General features: G+C 42.1%; 1 protein-coding gene across 3 annotated transcripts in view; it reads right to left on the bottom strand.

Annotated features, from left to right (window-relative positions):
• Window positions 1–18,497, bottom strand: part of RARB (retinoic acid receptor beta) — a 150,935-nt gene that overhangs the window by 76,830 nt on the left and 55,608 nt on the right. For all 3 annotated transcript variants that reach the window (XM_079795636.1, XM_079795637.1, XM_079795638.1), the window contains exon 3: window positions 4,530–4,671. In XM_079795636.1, the coding sequence (XP_079651762.1) occupies window positions 4,530–4,671 (142 nt within the window). The remainder of the gene's footprint in view (window positions 1–4,529; window positions 4,672–18,497) is intronic.

The raw sequence follows: 18,497 nt of genomic DNA on the forward strand, positions 1-18,497 counted from the left end.
AAGGTATACCAGCCGGCATTCACAGAAGAATTAAAAAAATATTCATGCTATTCTGATGGGCCACACGAAAGGATTTCTTTTACTAATAAAATCCCCCTATACTTTTAAAACCAAATTTGATCTATAAAAGTTAAATTTACACATAATTCTCCAGGGGAAAGATCTCTAAGATAGAGCAAGGAGTGTGATTACTGTTCTATTAACCCCTTGAATAAAGTGGCGTTGCAAAGACAACTCAGAATTTTAAAAGCGGATTTTTATAGCATGCAGTGTATATTACTACCTTGGTCCAAATCCCCTTACTGTGTTACCTTGAGTAAGTTAATTAACCTCTCTGTGCCTCAGCCTCCTCAACTGCCAAGAAAAGAGGAGGAAGGAAGAGAAGGATTTTAGCTAGCCTATCTCATAGGTTGTTGTGAGGGTCAAATGGGATAAAGTATTTAAAGAGGTTAAGCCAGTGCCTGCCACGCAGGAAACACCTTATGTTAGCGATTACTATAATATGATTCTTAGGTTTCTTTCTTTCGGTCCCCCGCTCCCCTTCCCTTTTTCTCTCCCACTGCCACCAGCATAAAGAATAAGAATATACTGGGAACAGCACAGCATGACCATCCTGGTTTGCCTCCTGGCTCTCTGACTTCCCACCGAGGAACACCCCCCGCCCCCCCGCCCCCGATTCCCGGCCTTTGTGGTTTGGGTGAGTTCAAACTCAATCCTGTCTCCCAAGGACGGGCACATGATCCAGGCCTGGCCTAATCAATCACAGTAGTCTGCCCTCCTCCCAAGCAATGTGCTCCTGGCGGGGCACATGACCTAAGTTAGGCCAATCACAACTGGTCCCTGGGCACAGGTGGAATCTCTCTCCCTCTCTCTCTAGTTGCTGGGTAGACTACAGGCCTGGAGCTGTTGGTAGCTGCTATCGTTATTGGCCCTGGGGAAAATCTTCCTGGAAATGAAACCAACATAGCAAAACCCAGCTGTGACAAATGAAGAGGAACCATGCCCTGAAAGGAACAAGAGCCCTTGGATCCAGCTGTGTTACTCTGAACCGTTCAGTTACATGTGCAGATTTTTATTTTTATTTTTTTAGCTTATGCCAGTTTGAGCTGTTACTTGCATCTAAAGAGTTCTGACACATATGAACAAAGTGACCTGACCTATGGCTAGAATTGAATGCAAACCTTGCTAATCTTGGTATTGCAAAGAAAGCTTGGCAAGGAGAGGTGGCGGGCGTGACCGGCAATCTTGGTTTGTCCTTAGCCAGTTGGGGATTGCCGTTTCATCTTTCTGGGTCCTAGTGTACTTGTATGTCAAATGAGAGAGGTGAGTGAAAATCAATCTCTGAGATCCCTTTTCAGTTCTAACATTCCATGAGTCTCTATTATTCTTGGGTTCCTTTCAGTTACGTATATTGTGGTATAAATGGTTACCGATTCTCATATTGTCCTGCTTCCTTCAGTTTCAACTTAAAAAATATTCTATTAGAGCCTCCGTATCTATATTCCAAGTGCTTATTTCTTTCCCTTCAATTTCCTTCTACAGAAAATATATTTATGTTTGTGTACTTGGGCATAATGACCCCATTTTCTTCCCATTTCTATATTTTTAAATCTAATTAAGGTGATACGTTCCTTGAGGGTTGAAACTAGAGTTTTCCTGTGGGTGTAAACATTATTATTTTTTTTAATTGCTAACCAAGTTGCCAGCTTTTACAGAGCAGCAGGATATGGGTTTTAAGTAATGTAAGCAGGAAATGGGTCTCCAGCCCACACAAAATAAATGCTAAAGTACTGATTTTCCTTGAGTCCACATCTGGCTTACTCATTTATAATTCCAGCCTGCACTGAAATTCTCCCACAGACCTCCGTGCGACATCCGTGTCTACAGAATGCCAGACCCGAAAATGGAGCATTAGGTGATCGTCCTGTGAGCCACACTCGCACCTATAAATAATCTGGCTATTTCAGATAACAGCATCCTCTCTCTTCAATGATAGGATGTGGGACCTGAGCTAAGTGAATATTAGCTTCATATCTTCACATTCACTGATTTTAAGTAATTCAATAGCTCTAAAGGTTGGAGGGAGCAAAAGGACCCGGCTGAATGTGGTCAACTAACCCATCATCTAGAGATAGAACTGTCCGGAGGAAAAAGACTCTCCCAAACCGGATGATACATGCAGGAAGCTTTCCTGTCTGATGACCTAGTCCATTCTTGTTCATCAGGACCCTAAGTATAAACAAGTCTCCTACCTCAATTGCCTTAATGGCTACTTCTTGGCAAATAGAACAAAATAATGTGGAGGCAGAGGTTTTCAGGGTTGGTTAGTTTAGCAATTCAATGATGCCACTCAGGGCGTGACTTCTGTCTGTCTTTCTACTCTTCCATCCACAGTGCCTGCTTTGTCCTACAGTGGCCTTCCCTAGGGGGTGGAGGACAGCTACTTGTGGCTACTTGTTTCCTTATTCATGTGCATTCGAAGGGATGGCCCCTCTTCTGCCCCAATCGTCTAAGCACGAGTCTTTTTGTTTTTGTAATTTTGATAAAGTTTCAAATTTGCCAAAAAGTTGCAAGAAAAGTACAAAGAATTCCTGTATATCCTTCCTCCAGATTCACAATTCTAAATATTTTGTCACATTTTCTCTCTCTTTTTCTCTTGCTACACACACACACACACACACACACACTCACACACACTCCTTGAACCATGGAGCGTTAGTTGCAGACACTGAGAACAAGAACATTCTCTTATATAACCACAGTCCAATGATCAAAGTCAGGAAACTTAAAATTGATACAATGCTATATTCTAATTTATAGTCCATAGTCCATATTCAAATTTCACTAATTGGCATAAAAATGTCCTCCAGAGCTATTTTACCTCTGATCCCCGATCCAATCTGGAGTATGCATCTCATTTAGTTGTCACGTCTCTCTTGGTTTGGGACAGTTCCTCAGCCTTGCATAATCTTGGCACTTTTTAAGGGGTCTGGCTATTTTTTTGTAATTGAGCTATTTGCTATCTTATTATTGAGTTTTTATATGTTCTACTTTCAAGTCCTTTATCAGATATTTGTAAAGATTTTCTCCTAGTCTGTTGGCTTATTTTTTCATGAATTTCACAGTGTCCTCTGGAGAGGGGACATTTTTAATTTTGATGAAATCTAATTCATCATTTATTTCTTGCATGGATCATGAGCATGAATCTTGAATTCATTCTCATTGGACGGGACGAGGTTACATGTTCACACCATGAACCAGTGACTGGCTGGGACACAGAAGGTGTAAATAGGCTTGAGTCAACCGAGTTAGTCCCAACCCTGGAGTTTTCCCTGAAGTGTAGAAATGCAAGATGTAGAAAAGTGAATTTAATAAACCCTAGGTCACAGTTAGGATGCTGGGTAGGGTACCAAGAAACATCCCCAAGTAGTGGCTCCCCTCAGAGAGCCCGCCAGAGCCACGCTGCCTGGGACTTTCCCTCCCCAGTCAGCCTCCTCCTCCACGGCTGCATTTCCATGTTCCAAAACCAAAGAGCCTATAATGTAAGTCTTCAAACCCCACCGTGGGATTGTGGCTAAGATGCCTGGCCTTTTGACCCACGCTCTTAGGGAGCAGTGGTCACGTCTCAGGCATCTCCAGAGTCCCCTCACAGCACCTAGCCCAGTGCCCCATTCACAGTTCTGCCTTCGCCAAATCCCCAAGTGATGGGATGAATAAAACAACAGCAATCCCATTAAGTGCCTCACCGGCACACATCCCAACATCTTCCTTGGGCCTGCCTCAACCAAGCCATTTGCCTGTCAATTTCTTATTCCCTAGATCTGAAAGCACCAAAGGGAGAATGAAGGTATTTTGTACTCCGCCTGTATCAAAGCACATCTATTATAAACCCCTATGATCTGACGTTTATGGACCACTAATTTTTAATCTACTAAAATGTTCTATTTTTTTTTCATTAATAAAGTATATAATTGTTTGGAAGAGAGGGTGGCTGGGAGGAAAAAAATCAAATTTTTCCCGAATCAAGTTTGGAAAAATGCCAATGTGCCAAATGTCTCCCTTTCTTCCACAACAAAAGTTTTACGCTTTCTTCCCTCTAAAAAATTAGGGCAAATGATCACTACTGTCATTACTCATGCCTCTGGTCTCCCTTCATTCTCACCAATACAAGCCAAACTGTATCCCATTGTCAAGATGGGACAATGAAGTCTCTGAGTGGCTATGTGGTACGTCCAAGATACTAGTGGCTCTGAAACACATATGAGTAACTGCTCTGGAATACAAATCTGTCAACCATGACACCCAACTCCTATCTTTTCACCAACTGCCACTCCAGTTTTATCTGAAAAAATCCCCACAGTTATTCTATTTTCATGCCATCTCTGTTTACACCTGCCCTTGGCAATGTATCATTAGTGTCACATCTGAATTCCACATGCTGACGTCCCCCACGACTGGCTTTTGGAAGAGGGGCAACTTATATATATAGATAAGGCAAAGAGGGAAAAAATTTTTGAGACTCCACTTACATTCTTTGGACATTCCCACTTCAAAGCACTTCTGGAGTCGACAGTACTGGCATCGATTCCTGGTGACTTTATTAATAACACAGTTCTTATCTCGGTGACAAGTGTAAATCATGTTCTTCTGAATACTTCTGCGGAAAAACCCCTGCAAGCAAGCAAGCGAGAGAAAACTAAGTAAAACCACGGAGCTTTGCGAGAAATCAAAGGCAACCTTATCGATGCATTGATGGCTCGTTCTGAGTAATGAAGTGATGGCAGCAGAAACATTAACTCAGTTAAGCCTTAAAATCCTTGTGAAATATTAATAATCAGTTCTCTCTCTTTCTCTCTCTCTCTCTTTTTTTTTTTGCAAACCAGAGAGCCCCTTTTAATCAAAACTAGAGCTGATTGTTATTCTCTTGCAAAAGGAAATTAATACCAAGCTGATTCATTTGGAAAACATAATGTAGAGTTGGGTTCTCTCCAAATAGGCTAACTTCATAAGTGGTTCCCTCGTCGGCCAATGATTTCAGAGAAGTCCACTATCAAGAAAGCCAATGTCAGAGCCACCACATTTACCAAAGAAATTATTTGATCAGTGACAGAATTAAGTCTTTCCCAAGAACTCTTCTCTGAGTTCTTTTACACATTTAACTCCTGTTAGAATATTTAAAATATGATTTAATTTACAAAATGTTTAGGAAAAAAATTATCCAGAAAACAAAACAGAAGGAGGACTGCCCATTTAATGGCCTATTCGAGCTGTCCTTCCCAATAGAATAGCTACTCATCACATGTGACTATTGCCAACAAACTTAGTGAAAATGAAATAAAATTAGAATTTCAATTCCTCATTTTCACTGGCTACATTTCAAATGCTCAATAGCCACATATGGCCAGTGGCTACCACACTGCATGGCACATAATATTTTCTTAACTGTAGAAAGTCCTGTTAAAAAATATAGAAAATATTTACTATAGCACTGACTGACACGCTTACCTAAGAGTCATCTAACGCTCTTGAGAATTGAAACTCTGTTTGACTATTTACTATTGATTGGACCCAGGCTGTGTAAAGATTGTAGAAGACTGGAAAATTACAAATATTATTTGTCTAGGATAGGTACAAAGGATTTCTGCTTGGTTGAAATATAACCCCTCAAATTACTCTTTTATTGCCTTTTAGGACATTAATGAGTTTTATATCTAATTTTGCTATCTTAATCGAGCATTATTTTTTTTCCTTTCATCCCATCCACCCATAAATCCATCCATCCATCCATCCATCCATCCATCAGTCCGTCCATCCTACCTATCCACCTACCCAGATATTTTTCTCATAGCCTCCTTTAAAACAGCTAAGTCACCTTACTGGTTCTCTCATTAATGAGTTAAATAAGTCTTCAATGTGTGCTTACTGGATATTTGGATTAGTTACCATTTTTTAACTCTTGGAAAATTATATTTTGACAACAAAAGCGGTTTATCCTGACTTTTGTGAAACGCTGATGGGATAAAGCAGGCTGTTGGCTCCGTGAACACAGGGGCCTGGCCTTCTGTGTCCTCCCCGTTTCTATCACACAGCTTTGCAGACAGCAGATAATCTAGTGATGCTTGTTAAACACACAGATGAATGAACAGGGAGTGAAGGGTATACCTGCTTCCTTCTCTCTCTTCTATTGCCCAACAAAACCCTCTGTGTCGCTATGAGCATTAAAAACCAGGAGTTTTACACCCTTAACTGTGATGTGACTTTTACCTACATCAGAACAATTGTCTTGAATGTAAGAAACACACCATCTAAACGTGTTGAACAGCAAATAAGACTCGCCATCTGAGTTCAACTTTCCCTGTAGTACATTAACACTCCAGGAGCCAGAACTAAAAACATTCAAAGCTAAACCACATTAGCGAAAAACGCACATATAACACATTGTTTAGGATACTTACATGGGCACCCTAGGATTTTAATGTCTAAATAAACATATTTTTACTGGCAAGCTTCAACTGTAAACGGCTGGAAATCTTATTTAAAGTTGCTGCTCCTGTCACATCCGAGACGCATACATTTTCCAAGAAAACACAGGTTATTTTTATACCCCTAGAGCTACAAATATGCTCAGAATCTAAAATAACAGGTTGCAAAGACTTTGAAACCCTCACAGAATCTGTGCAAAGTGGTCATCTCCAAACACACCTTTTCCTGCAAAAAATATCTACAGGACACTTTTGGCTGCCAGATGCACACACTCACTTTACAAAAACTTCACTGCCCTCCTGCCAAAAACCACTGACACAAGAGAAGACCCAGTCTTTTCCGTATGTGTGAAGCAAGTGAGCTATGGACAAAGCTGACCTCCACTTATTAAAAACTGAATGTTCTGCTCAGCCGGTGTGGCTCAGTGGTTGAGCATCGACCTATGAACCAGGAGGTCATGGGTTCAATTCCTGGTCAGGACACATGCCCGAGTTGTGGGCTTGATCCCCAGTGTGGGGCATGCAGGAGGCAGCAGATCATGATTCTCTCTCATTATTGATGTTTCTATCTCTCTCTCCCTCTCCCTTCCTCTATGACATCAACAAAAATGTATTTTTAAAAAGCACACAAAAAAGCTAAATGTTCAGTTCAGCACATTCTTAGGGAGTACCATGGAGGAGAGAGAGACAACCTCATGAGGCTCGGATGAAAGGTTGACAGGCGAAGACAGAATTAAGGAACTTTATATGTCACTAATTATCCAGTCAGTGTGGTCCAGTAACAATGACGGCAGAAACTAAATAGGACTTCTTAGTTTTCCAAATCAGATTTTTGGCTGGATTTCAGGAGAAGGTCTAAGTTTCAGTAAATCATTTCCACCAAGTTAGAATACTTGCTGATGAAACTATATGCTGTGAGGTATTTTTATACACGGTTCGGGTAAACAGAAATGCCCTCTGAGGCCAAAAAGTGGTTTCCGGTATATGAATTCTCCTTCTCCCTCGTAGATACTATGAACGGTTACACAAAACTGGCTTCTTCTCAGACCTCTGCTTTGAAGACCTAATGTGTATATGTGTGTGCACACATGTGTGTACACACAAGAGTGTGCATGGCGGTGGGGGTGGGGGCATAGCCCCATGCCACCTAAGTTTAATTTAATATATTTTTTTTAGGTTGACTCTATATATTTAATGTAATGTAAAATAGAAACTTTTAAACTCTAGCTTAATTGGAAAACCAGTCCCCAACTGTCAATATTAGAAGGCACTCATAAATAAAAAGGAAGTCAAGCCAAACAATAATCAGATGTTATTTCACTCTCACTGGACACTGGATCTGCCTCACTCCTTGCTGAAAAGGGAGCTGAGCAAGTTGTTAGAGACAGATCGGCACCGACCCGACACTTCCTCTTGGAAGAATTCAGAGAAAATGAACAAGTGTCTCACTATATAATTCCATGTGATTTCAAGCCATGAATCCATCCCACTTAAAACTGGGAGCTCATACTTTGGGGGAAAAAAACTGTAACCCCAAACTTGTCCTATGTAAAAATGGGCTTTAGCAGTCCTGCGTTCAAGTGTGATAGTTTTTGAAGCCAGTAGTTGGGTAGGGACACATCTGGAGGAGAAAGGACTGAAAAGCTAAGCATAGGAGGAGGGAGGATTTGATGCTTATTTGAGGAGCAGCACAAGGGGACAGGGGAGGAGGAGGCAGAAGAGGAAGTGCCCTGGAGGGGAAGTCAAGGTGCTGGGTTGCAGCCTCTTCGTTATCACTGCGCGGCTTTGGGCAGTCACAGGACCTAAGGGGCGAAGCTCTCATCTCCTAAGTGAGGGGCTGGGTGGCTTATTTCTAAGATCCTTTCCAGCTATACATTTCTGGGATTCTAATGTGTAATCACACCAGAGAGTGATGAGTTGGGATGGCTTCAGAGTTGAGAATGAGGGAGTTTCTGTGGACAAAGAAAATGGCCAAGGAGGAGGTGGTGGTGGAAGACTAAGGAAGAAGAGGCCCTCCACCTGTGTGGGCAGAATGGCAATTTCTTGGGACTAACCTTGGGCTTAAGACAGTGGTTCTCAACCTTTTTAATGCCACGGCCCTTTAATACAGTTTCTCATGTTGTGGTGACCCCCCCAACCATAAAATTATTTTCATTGCTACTTCATAACCATAATTTTGCTACTGTTATGAATCGTAATGTAAATATCTCTGTTTTCCGATGGTCTTAGGTGACCCTGCTAGTGGTCTCGACCCACAGGTTGAGACCCGCTGCTGTAGAGCCTAAGGAACTGTATTAAAGGGTCAAGGCATTAAAAAGGTTGAGAACCACTGGCTTAAGAGATACCTATATGAAGGCTTTCCTATAGCTTTCATCTTTATCTGGGAACTGCGTCTTCACAGCACCCCTGTGAGGGGCCTCAGGCAGATACACTGGCTGGATTGAAGCTGGAACACTTCAACCACTGGCCCATAAGCTCATGGCTGTAAGTTTTCAGGACTGGTTTTCTGACACCAAGTATAGGGATGCTGACACCACAATTTCACTCTTGCACTTGCCTGGGACGTCTTTTTCCGAGTAAATCCAGAAAAATTCTAGCAGGTCTTCAAGATGTATGTCACCTCTGTTCATTAATCACAACTCTTGTTAATTAATCATGACTTTCTACAGTGCATAAACAATCCTAAATCAGAAGGAAAGATAGTCTCTTTTAAAACTAAGTATTCTCCGATACCCCCAAATCTAAAATTCATAGTTTTATTGATGAACTTGCCTCAAATCCCAAATCTATGGAGACCACGGAGAAACTAAAAGTGGCTTAGGTCACTTCCTTTTATTCTGATATATTAAGTCAGGCCACCGTCCCACTGTTAATATTATCAAATTATTGCTCTAATTCTTGTAATTTACACCCCCCCCCCCATTCATTCATGGAGCCTGTTTCACTTTCTAGTTTTCAGGTATTATACACATCCCATTCTCCACCCTCTCTCACAGAGGGTAATTTTATCAGTTTAGATATTGGCCTGGTGATTAAGAATTAGGCTTTAGTTTGGGCATATGTGTACTTAAACTCTGACTCTTGTCACTTACTACCTGTGTGCTGTTGAGTGAGTCACACTAAAGCCTCAGTTTTTCTCATCTGTAAAATGAGGATAATAAAAATGCCTACCTCATGGGATTACAGAATGTACCCAATTAGGGAACACATGAGAAGTGTTAGCATAATGCCTAACACTTAGCAAGTGCCCTTGAATGGTATCTATGGTTATCGATAAAACCTCTTTTTTCAAAGCTTTCTTCTGAATAAATTTCAATATACTTTATGTTTTTAAAATAAAGATTCCCCAGTAGGATGGAACACTTTTCTGACTCTCTGAACAATATAGAATCTTGTGAGTAGAAAGCTTTATGATTCCAAAAGCCATCTTGATCTCTATTTGCTCATTCATATACTGATTCATTCTTTCAATGCCAACTACCTGGAGTGGGGGCGGTGGACTCTCTTAGGCCTATTAAGATGTACAGTTGACTCTTTGAACTGCATGGGTCCACGTATACACAGAATTTTTTCAAAATTATGTACAGTACTATATACATATTTTCTCTTCCTTACGATATTCTTAATGTTTTCTCTTCTCTAGCTTATTTTATTGTAAGAATACAGTATATATAACACATATAACATGCAAACATATGTGTTAATGGATTGTTTATATTAACAGTAGGCTATTAGAAGTTTTGGAGGAGTCAAAAGTTATACCCAAATTTTCCACAGCATGGGTGGGTTGGTGCCCCAACCCCCATTTGTTCAAGGGTCAACTGTATAAAGCACAGTTTTGCCCTCTCTCAACCTACCAGGAGTGATAAGTCAAGTGAACACAATGTCGCCGATGCCACCAAGCAGTGTGATAAGAACTTTCCTAGAAGCAGAAAGTGAAAAAGTGCCTAGGATAGTGCCTGATGCATAGTAGGCACACAAAAAAATATTTACTGAGTGAAGGCCATAGGAATCCAAAGGACTTAGTGGGGAATTGGCACTTGATCCCAGCTTTAAAGAAGGGGTCGGATTTGAATGGCAGGCTTTTACTTTTATGGATGAGCAGCAGAGGTCAGGGGTGAGAAAGCACAGGAAAGCGGCAGTGGTCCAGGTTGGCAGAGATGTGAATGATGGGGATGGAGAGATAAAGAGGCAGAGAGGGAGGGATGGAGGGAGGAAGGGAGGGAGGGGGAGAGAGAGACAGACACAGAGTCTAAGACACAGTAGAAGACTGGATTGATATCCGGACTGGGTAAGAGCATGAAGACCACACAAGACATTTACTGGAGAGGCATTTACACTTCCATGCAAGAGAAAGCTAGGATCAGAATTGTATTCCGCCAGGCCATGAATCCCCGATTTCATCATGCTATTATTTTACACATAAGAAAGTAGATAGCGAGCTCTGGGTATCAATACAAACACCTGAAACCCTGAGCCTGCCCTCAGATCTGGCCACAAATGCAGCCCAAGAATCCTTGATTTCTGAAGTAACATCGCAATCTGCTGACTCATGCTGAATTATCAAGTTGCTTGTGAGAATTCCCACTGTGGTGTTTTGAATGGAAGTTGCTTTTTAGTGTCAGAATTATTGAGATCAGGTTTTACATGTGCAGGATGCGTCACGATCGTCTGAAAAAGTAAGAACTATTTTCCTTTTTCTTCTACAAAAAAGGCTACTTGGCACTATATTAGTCATAAGAAAGCATTGGATCAGGAGAAATTTACCCAAAAAGAATAGTGTGGGAAGCACATCTGTTTGCCTTGGGCTTTTGCAGAGTTAATTTCTATTCCATTCAAAGTTCAAAAGGGTAATTTCTTCTTCCAGAGCAAAAGAAGAGAAAGAAAGTAGGGAAATCATTGTTTCGTGTTGGTCATTAAAAGAAAAAGATGTCAATCCCATCTCAATCAAAAAGTAATCAGGTGGCCACCCCAAGTAGCCTGCACCCCGGCCACAGGACTGGAGCGCAGGGAGGTGCGACCCCAGACCTGCACCGAGCTGCGTGCGATTCCCATTTCCAACCAGAAGCAAAGATGCTGCCAGTAGGAGGTGAGTATGGAATTATCCCATCACGGCTACTTTGGGAAACACGGTTTTCAGACCAGGAAACACGTTGCCTTAAACAAACAAAAAACACCCTCCGGGGCGAGTGGAAGTCTATGCGTGACAATGTCTAAAAAGTTATTAATAGCAAGATTTGGGAGGGAGAAAGAGAAAAGTAAAGACCTTTTCACCCCATTGAAAGACAATGGGTGAGAGGGAGGGAGAAAGTAGAAAAACAGCCTACTGTTCTGATGACAAACCTAGAGTTTCCTCCTAAGCGGGGAGGGTTGGCATGAATGTACCGCAAAGGATGCTGAGCAAGTCCAGTTAGGGAGGGGGCCACACTCTGAGCTACAAAAAGGAAAACAAGGTAAGATTCAGACTCCAAACAAGAAAGTTGAGTTCTTCCATGGGATAGAGGCTTAGGGTTCTTTCTTTCTTTTTTTTTTTTTTAACAAAAAATAAACATCAAAAACCCCCACCAGGACAAGGTCCCACTGTTAAGAATTTAATAAAGATGAATGAGTGACAATGGTAAAGATTGAGTGCTCTGCTGTCTAACAGCTGTGGCTTCTATAAGGCCCTTTATTCTACAGCGCCTGTTGCCTGCTAACCTGGAAAATGTCTCTTCCGTCCTTTCACTTTGAACCTGACCATGTGTTTTATGCCCAACTGTGTCCTTTCACCTTCCTGGGACCAGAAGTTTCCTTAGCACGCTCACTCTTGCCCAGGTTAGAAAAGCAAGCCTTTATTTTGGGAGATGCCTAGACAGATGGCTCTAAAGAAGGCAATGACTACGGATTTAGCAAAAACATCTCTCCGTGGGAACTAATCTTTCCGGAAGAGTGTGAGCACGGCATTTTCCTGGACTTTGGCAGGTGAACCCCTGAGAGCTCAACCTCTGCTAGACCCAGAGGCCAATGCTCTCAGTCCTCTTAATCCCCAATTAATTAAAACTCCCTGGGAATAGCAATGAAAAGGCAGCCCATGGGCTTAACTGAGAACCTGAACTCACAACATGAGAGATCAAGGTCTAAACTTCCAGAGGTTAGATGTCCCAGGAAGGGCAGTGAGCCAATGCTTTGGGGTAACAATGCTCTTTACTTTAGAGGAACACGATCCAGGGGAGAAATGCAACCAGGGGATATAAACTGAAAACCAACAGTAAAACCAACTCATCAATTCGATAAAATATCTTTTAATTTAGCTTAAAAATGTCTTTTTTTAATATTTCCAAAACATGACATAGTTTACAATAATAATGTATTAACGTGACCGGTTATCATATAGTTCTGATTATAATAACCCCTAATTGGGAGGCAGCTAATCCATCAGGTTATTTATGGCCAGTAATCTCAAAACACAATTTTGGGATAGAGAGTTTCCTAAGGCAAGAAAACACTGTCAGTAAACATGATTACGAAGGAGGACCTCATGCATGATTTATTGCTTTGCTATGACTGTCTTGAAATTTCGAAACTTTAGAACAAGAGACAAGCATTTTCATTTTGCATTGGTTCTTGCAAATTCAGAAGCCAGTCCTGGCTCTAGCATACCATCTGTAGCAAAGGGTTCCATCCTTGTTCCTTTGTGACGATGTGAAGTCTTCGGTAGTCTCGGGTTGACCTTCACGCTAGTGTTAAGACTGTAGATCAGACAGAATCAAGCAAGCCTACCATAATCACACTGTCCCCTGGGACCTCCCTGGAAGCTTCTGAGCAATTCCATGACCCAGCAAGAGCCAGAAATTAAAAAAAACAAAACAACCACTCTGAAGATATTTTATGGTCTTCTATTGGACTTTATTTCCCACATGCATAAGGGACTTTGGACGGGACTGGAAGGAACAGGGAGAATACAAAGAACTTGTTCAGAATTGGACAACATTTCCTCCCTAATAGCATATGTATATTTAGGTGCAATTTCGAGAGGAGGCCCGGACGCTCATTCATAGACCTCTTAGCTGCCTCTGACGCCCACTTGGGAGCCATCTAAATAAAGAGTGAATTAGAAATAAGGTGAAGAATAGGAGATTGAGAAGTTAACCTGTTATCCAAAGAATTTCTGTGCAGCAGGTTAAATATTATACATGCAATTTCTTGGGGACCACTTCCCTTGTTCTCAAGAATTAGAGTTGAGATATGGCAGAAAAGAAAAACTCAAGACAAGAAAAAACGAAAATGCATGATTTCACTGGGCTGCAACATAGCTTTCTTTAATTCTGGTCTTGAGAATTCACTTTAAACCAACGAAAGACATCTGTTTTCTAGATTACTTGGGCCAGTTATTTTGTGCCCTTCCACGGTGAAACCCATAGTTACCGATTTATTATCAGGATTCCTCTAAATATAACAGGGCAAGAAGCCAATGCATTTTAAGTTTTTTAATTCTCAATTATTTCACTGAGAAAATGCACCAAAATAGCTCCTAAGCTACAGCCCAGAAGTTCGCAGACCCCAGCTGCTTTGCACATTAATTACTAAATCTCATCTGGACCCAAATGAAAGATCCTCATCTGTCCTGAGGAGGGGAAATCAAAGGTAAGCAGAAGGAAACAGAGCCAAAACGTGCTCAAATATATTTAAACTCTGCAGAAGAGCATGACTTTTAAAATCTCTTTTAGAAGTTTGGTATGCAACATTTCGCCATCAGCAAAGCCAGGACTTAGCTCTGTCATAACTGCGGGCTGATGACAATGTGCATCACCGTGGCAACTGCATATCACATCACTCAAAGGCCTTTCACAGACACCAATGATTATGATGCATTTGCATTGTTTTATGATGGTAAAAAGGACCTAAATTAGAAAAGAAAGATAAGCTTGTCCACAATTTGTTGTACTTTTTCCAAGTTAATGTAATTTTCAGTGCCATTCTGGGATCTTCTCACTGGAGTTTTTCTCACTCATTTTAAATGTGCTTACATCCTGAAGCTGAAGCGAAAAGGAAGGAATCAGAGAGGAAGAATGAGTAGAAGGGAAGCTAGTCAGACATTTACAGTGAAGTCTTCAAGAGCCAGATAACTAAAATCACGGGCATTTACTGGATGCAACCTTCCGCTGCTCTGCCGCTAGCAGCTTATGGAGAAAATACTGCTTATGCTCCAGCTTTCAAAATGGATTCTGTCCTTTATGGAAAATCCATGGTGACGCCAGGCTAAGACCGGATCCAGTGCATGCTCCCAAATCCACAGAATGATGTAGAGCCCGCCAGCCCCTCAAAGTTGCACATGCCCTTTCCCCAGTCATGCTTATCCAGGCCCCCAAACCTAGAGTGTTCTCTCGCTCCTCTGTGCCTTTACACACGCTGCTCCCTATAACTCAGAAATCCTTTTCCTGCCTTATCCTTTGGTTCACACCAACTCATGCTCCAAGATATAGGCCCCAAGAGCAGTCAGGCACCTGTGAATTCCGACCTGCCATCCTTGTATATTCGTTGGAACATTCATTCTACAACACTGCAATGATGGATTTTTGCGTCTCATTTTTCCTCAAAACACAAGGAGTCCTTTGCAGGCAGGGGTGTATCTTAATCATCTTTGTGATGGAACATGAGCAACCTTTAAAATTAAAAAAGAACACATCACAAGTTTGGTTGTTTTTTTATTTTTTTATTTTGCCTTTTAAATATCACATGGAGATTCTGTGTAGAAGCAGAGGGAGGTCATCATAGAAACCTAAATTCAGTAAATATTACCACCAGCAAAATTCCTTCACTTTAAGGAAAAGGAAAAAGGAAGTTATATTTTCAAAAGTGAAATTCCAGTATCATAAATTCAGACAGAAACACTACCTTCATGATTTATCCCAGCCTCCCTCCTTTCCGATTCCAAATTAACAAGAAATAGGCTCAAATTTCACCCACAGCTCCTCTTTCTTGATCTTCAAAATTCAAGTTGCCATATTATGTCAGCACTGTGCCAAGACTGGAAGTTAAATAGGTCCCCAAAGCAAAAGGTAAAGCTCTTTTAAACAACATGAACTTGCTTGTAATTAGCACGTTATGGCTTCCACCTAAGCACCATGTGTATAAAAATACACTCCAGCAGCTACTGCTGTTCTGAGGAACTTAACTTTTCTACTTTCTGTACCTATTTTATAAGAGAAGATCTGGCAGGATACACACCGTCAATTTCTTAAGTGTTACTTCTCTGCTTTTCCATTTCATACCTGACTTTCAGAATGGCAGCTTCTTGATCCCACCGGAGAGAAGTGGGGGGTGAGGGAATGGTCCCAGCAATAAAAGAGGTACCTGCCAATTAGTTAGACTGTACTTCAGTTTTCAATTAAAGGCAGCCTAATGGATGGACGGAGACCTATTTTATTTTCCCTGACAGAGCCCTTATTTTTAAACTCAGCTTCATTTTCCAAAATTGCGGGCTTTAGACAGAAGAAACATCTATCTTGAGTGAAAAGCTGTACGTCCTTCTTGTATTTCCTGTAGCAAAATGACATTTTTCTCCTCCGTGGCTACTTCCCGAAGCTTTCTGCTGCCCAGGTGGGGCTTGTTAATGGAGGGCCGTGCCTGGTGTGATACTCGGCGGCAGAAGATGGGGTATCTGATCTGGTCCCCCTCCCTGGGCCAGGAAGCCTCATCCGGGCACTTTGAGGATGCTTTATCCTATTTTTTTCTCTTTTCAAATAGTCATTCCATGAAACTTCATTTACCCTTTTAATTTGCTCCAGAAGGGCCAGGAGGATAACGTAGGTGGGTGTGTTTATTTTGAACTCATCTAAAAGCACTCCAGTCTCTCTTCAGCATCTGCCTTGTGCCTGGAATTATTTTCCTCAGATCAAACAGGACTGGAAATTTCCTTGGATGTGGTTGGCCTTCTTCCTCGGAACACACACGTTTTCAGGACTGCTCTTCTTACCCCGAGTTTTCTCCGATGAATAATTAAAAGATGTTCGCAGGCAGGTGTAGGGATGAGAGTTGGGGCCCCACAGATCCGCATGGAGCTACAGTTAACCATCAAAGGACTGAATGGCGTTGCGTAAACAGCTTAGCAGTTTTGTTTCTGTGGGACAGCCCTGTGCCTAGACTTTGGGGGTTTCGGGGGGAGCAATTCCCTTTACTGCTAACAGGAGCTGGGTAAATCCTTCAGGACCAGATCAGCGCCCCCCCCCCCCCCCGCCCCCGCCCTGCTCAGGACTGGAAACTAAGTTGTGAATCACATCGCTCTGGTAATCTGAAGCTTAATGCGTCTGTAGGGGAGAGGTATAATGCATCCCATAGTCATTGCTATTTGCTTTTAACATCACCTGAAGTTGACTTGGTTCAGACCAAAGGCGGCTGCAAGAGACACATTAGGACGGAGCGCCACACCGTAGCGAGCATTAGAACAGGCCTCATGCAAACCCCGGGCCGTGACACCAAAGTGATGCTTTCCTCCTGCCAAGAAAACGGAAAGGGCTTTTAGGAGCCCCTCAGAAGTCAGGCTCGGAATTAATTTGTAATTTCAGGTTTCCACATGGCTTTTAGGAGCTTGCTTATCCAGAGACTTTCAGAGCATCATCTCCTTTAATTTTTAATTTTGATCCACGCGCCGTGCTCCAAAAATACACCGATCTGAATCCTGGCCCCTCATCTTGTTATCTTAATGGGGGAGGGATAGAGTATCCCGCCCGCCACTCCGCATTAGGTGTCCTCATTTACAGATTGGGGGAAAAAAAAAAAGTGCCGGACATAAATTATTTAAAATCTATTGTATCAGTGTGTGTTCTGTAAGCATTCACTACCGGCAACGCAGACAGATTATTTTTCACTTTTAATTGTGTTGATACCTTATCTGCTTTGTTGAAAGTGGAGAGTGGTATGTGAAACCACCTCTCGCGCTGAGGAGCTGAGAAGTGATGGGGTCTATTATTTAAAGCCAAAGTAACCCATTTAGTGGACATCCCTTTAACACACTCCGAAGGCAGGGGAAACCTGCAGATGCTATTTATACTGGTAATGTGTCTATTACCGTGTCTAACATGAATGAGGGTCAAACAGAGCCGGGTTCCTTAAAGAAGCTCTTAGCGGAGGGACTCGGTGACAGGAGATACTCTGTGTCACTATCCAGGCACAAAGGCAGCCACTGTGTGGGTGAGAAGGAGGGTCATCCTCCTCCGTCTGCCCGCCAATCTCAGATGTGCTGTAAAACATAAGAGTGTAGAGCGGATGGGATCCTCTCCAGGTGTGCTTGAAAACCCTGTCCTAAATGAAAGGAAATATCCAGAACAATGAAAATAGTTAGATAAAATTACTAATCTCTGATTGTAATAAAATTGCACATAGGGTACAAGTTCAAAATGAGCCCTAATCGCTCCCCTCCCTTTCGACCTCTGAAGACCAGAAGACAGTGCTCAAGAAATGCCCGTAGGTATGGGATATGTCCGTATAGTGCCGAAAGTATCTCACCATTATATGAATTTTAAAAAATATATTTTTATTGATTTCAGAGAGGAAGAGGGAGAGGGATAGAGAGATAGAAACATCAATGATGAGAGAGAATCATTGATTGGCTGCCTCCTGCACACCCCCTACAGGGGATCAAGCCAGCAACCCGGGCATGTGCCCTTGACCAGACTCGAACTTGGGACCCTTCAGTCCGCAGGCTGATGCTCTAGCCACTGAGCCAAACCAGCTAGGGCACCATATCTGAATTGAAAACATCCCTTCCAAACCCAGAAACTTGGGAATTCATTTTGGTTCATCGACAGATGAGTGGTAGAGTCCATCCAGATAGTGACTGTAGCTTTTTCTGATGTAGGCTTTTTATTAAGTTTGAAGACTTGTCATAACTCTTTTGTAACCTCAGCACCAAGTCCAGTGCCTGATCTGGCTTTCTGTAAACATTTGCCCATGGGAATGGGTGGAGGGCTGCATGGGGGAATGACTCAGTGTGCCTGAGTTCCTCAGCCAGGGTGGTAGGATGGCCAAAGGAAAAAG

This window comes from Cnephaeus nilssonii (genome assembly GCF_951640355.1).
Source record: "Cnephaeus nilssonii genome assembly, chromosome: 17".
Taxonomy (NCBI): domain Eukaryota; kingdom Metazoa; phylum Chordata; class Mammalia; order Chiroptera; family Vespertilionidae; genus Cnephaeus; species Cnephaeus nilssonii.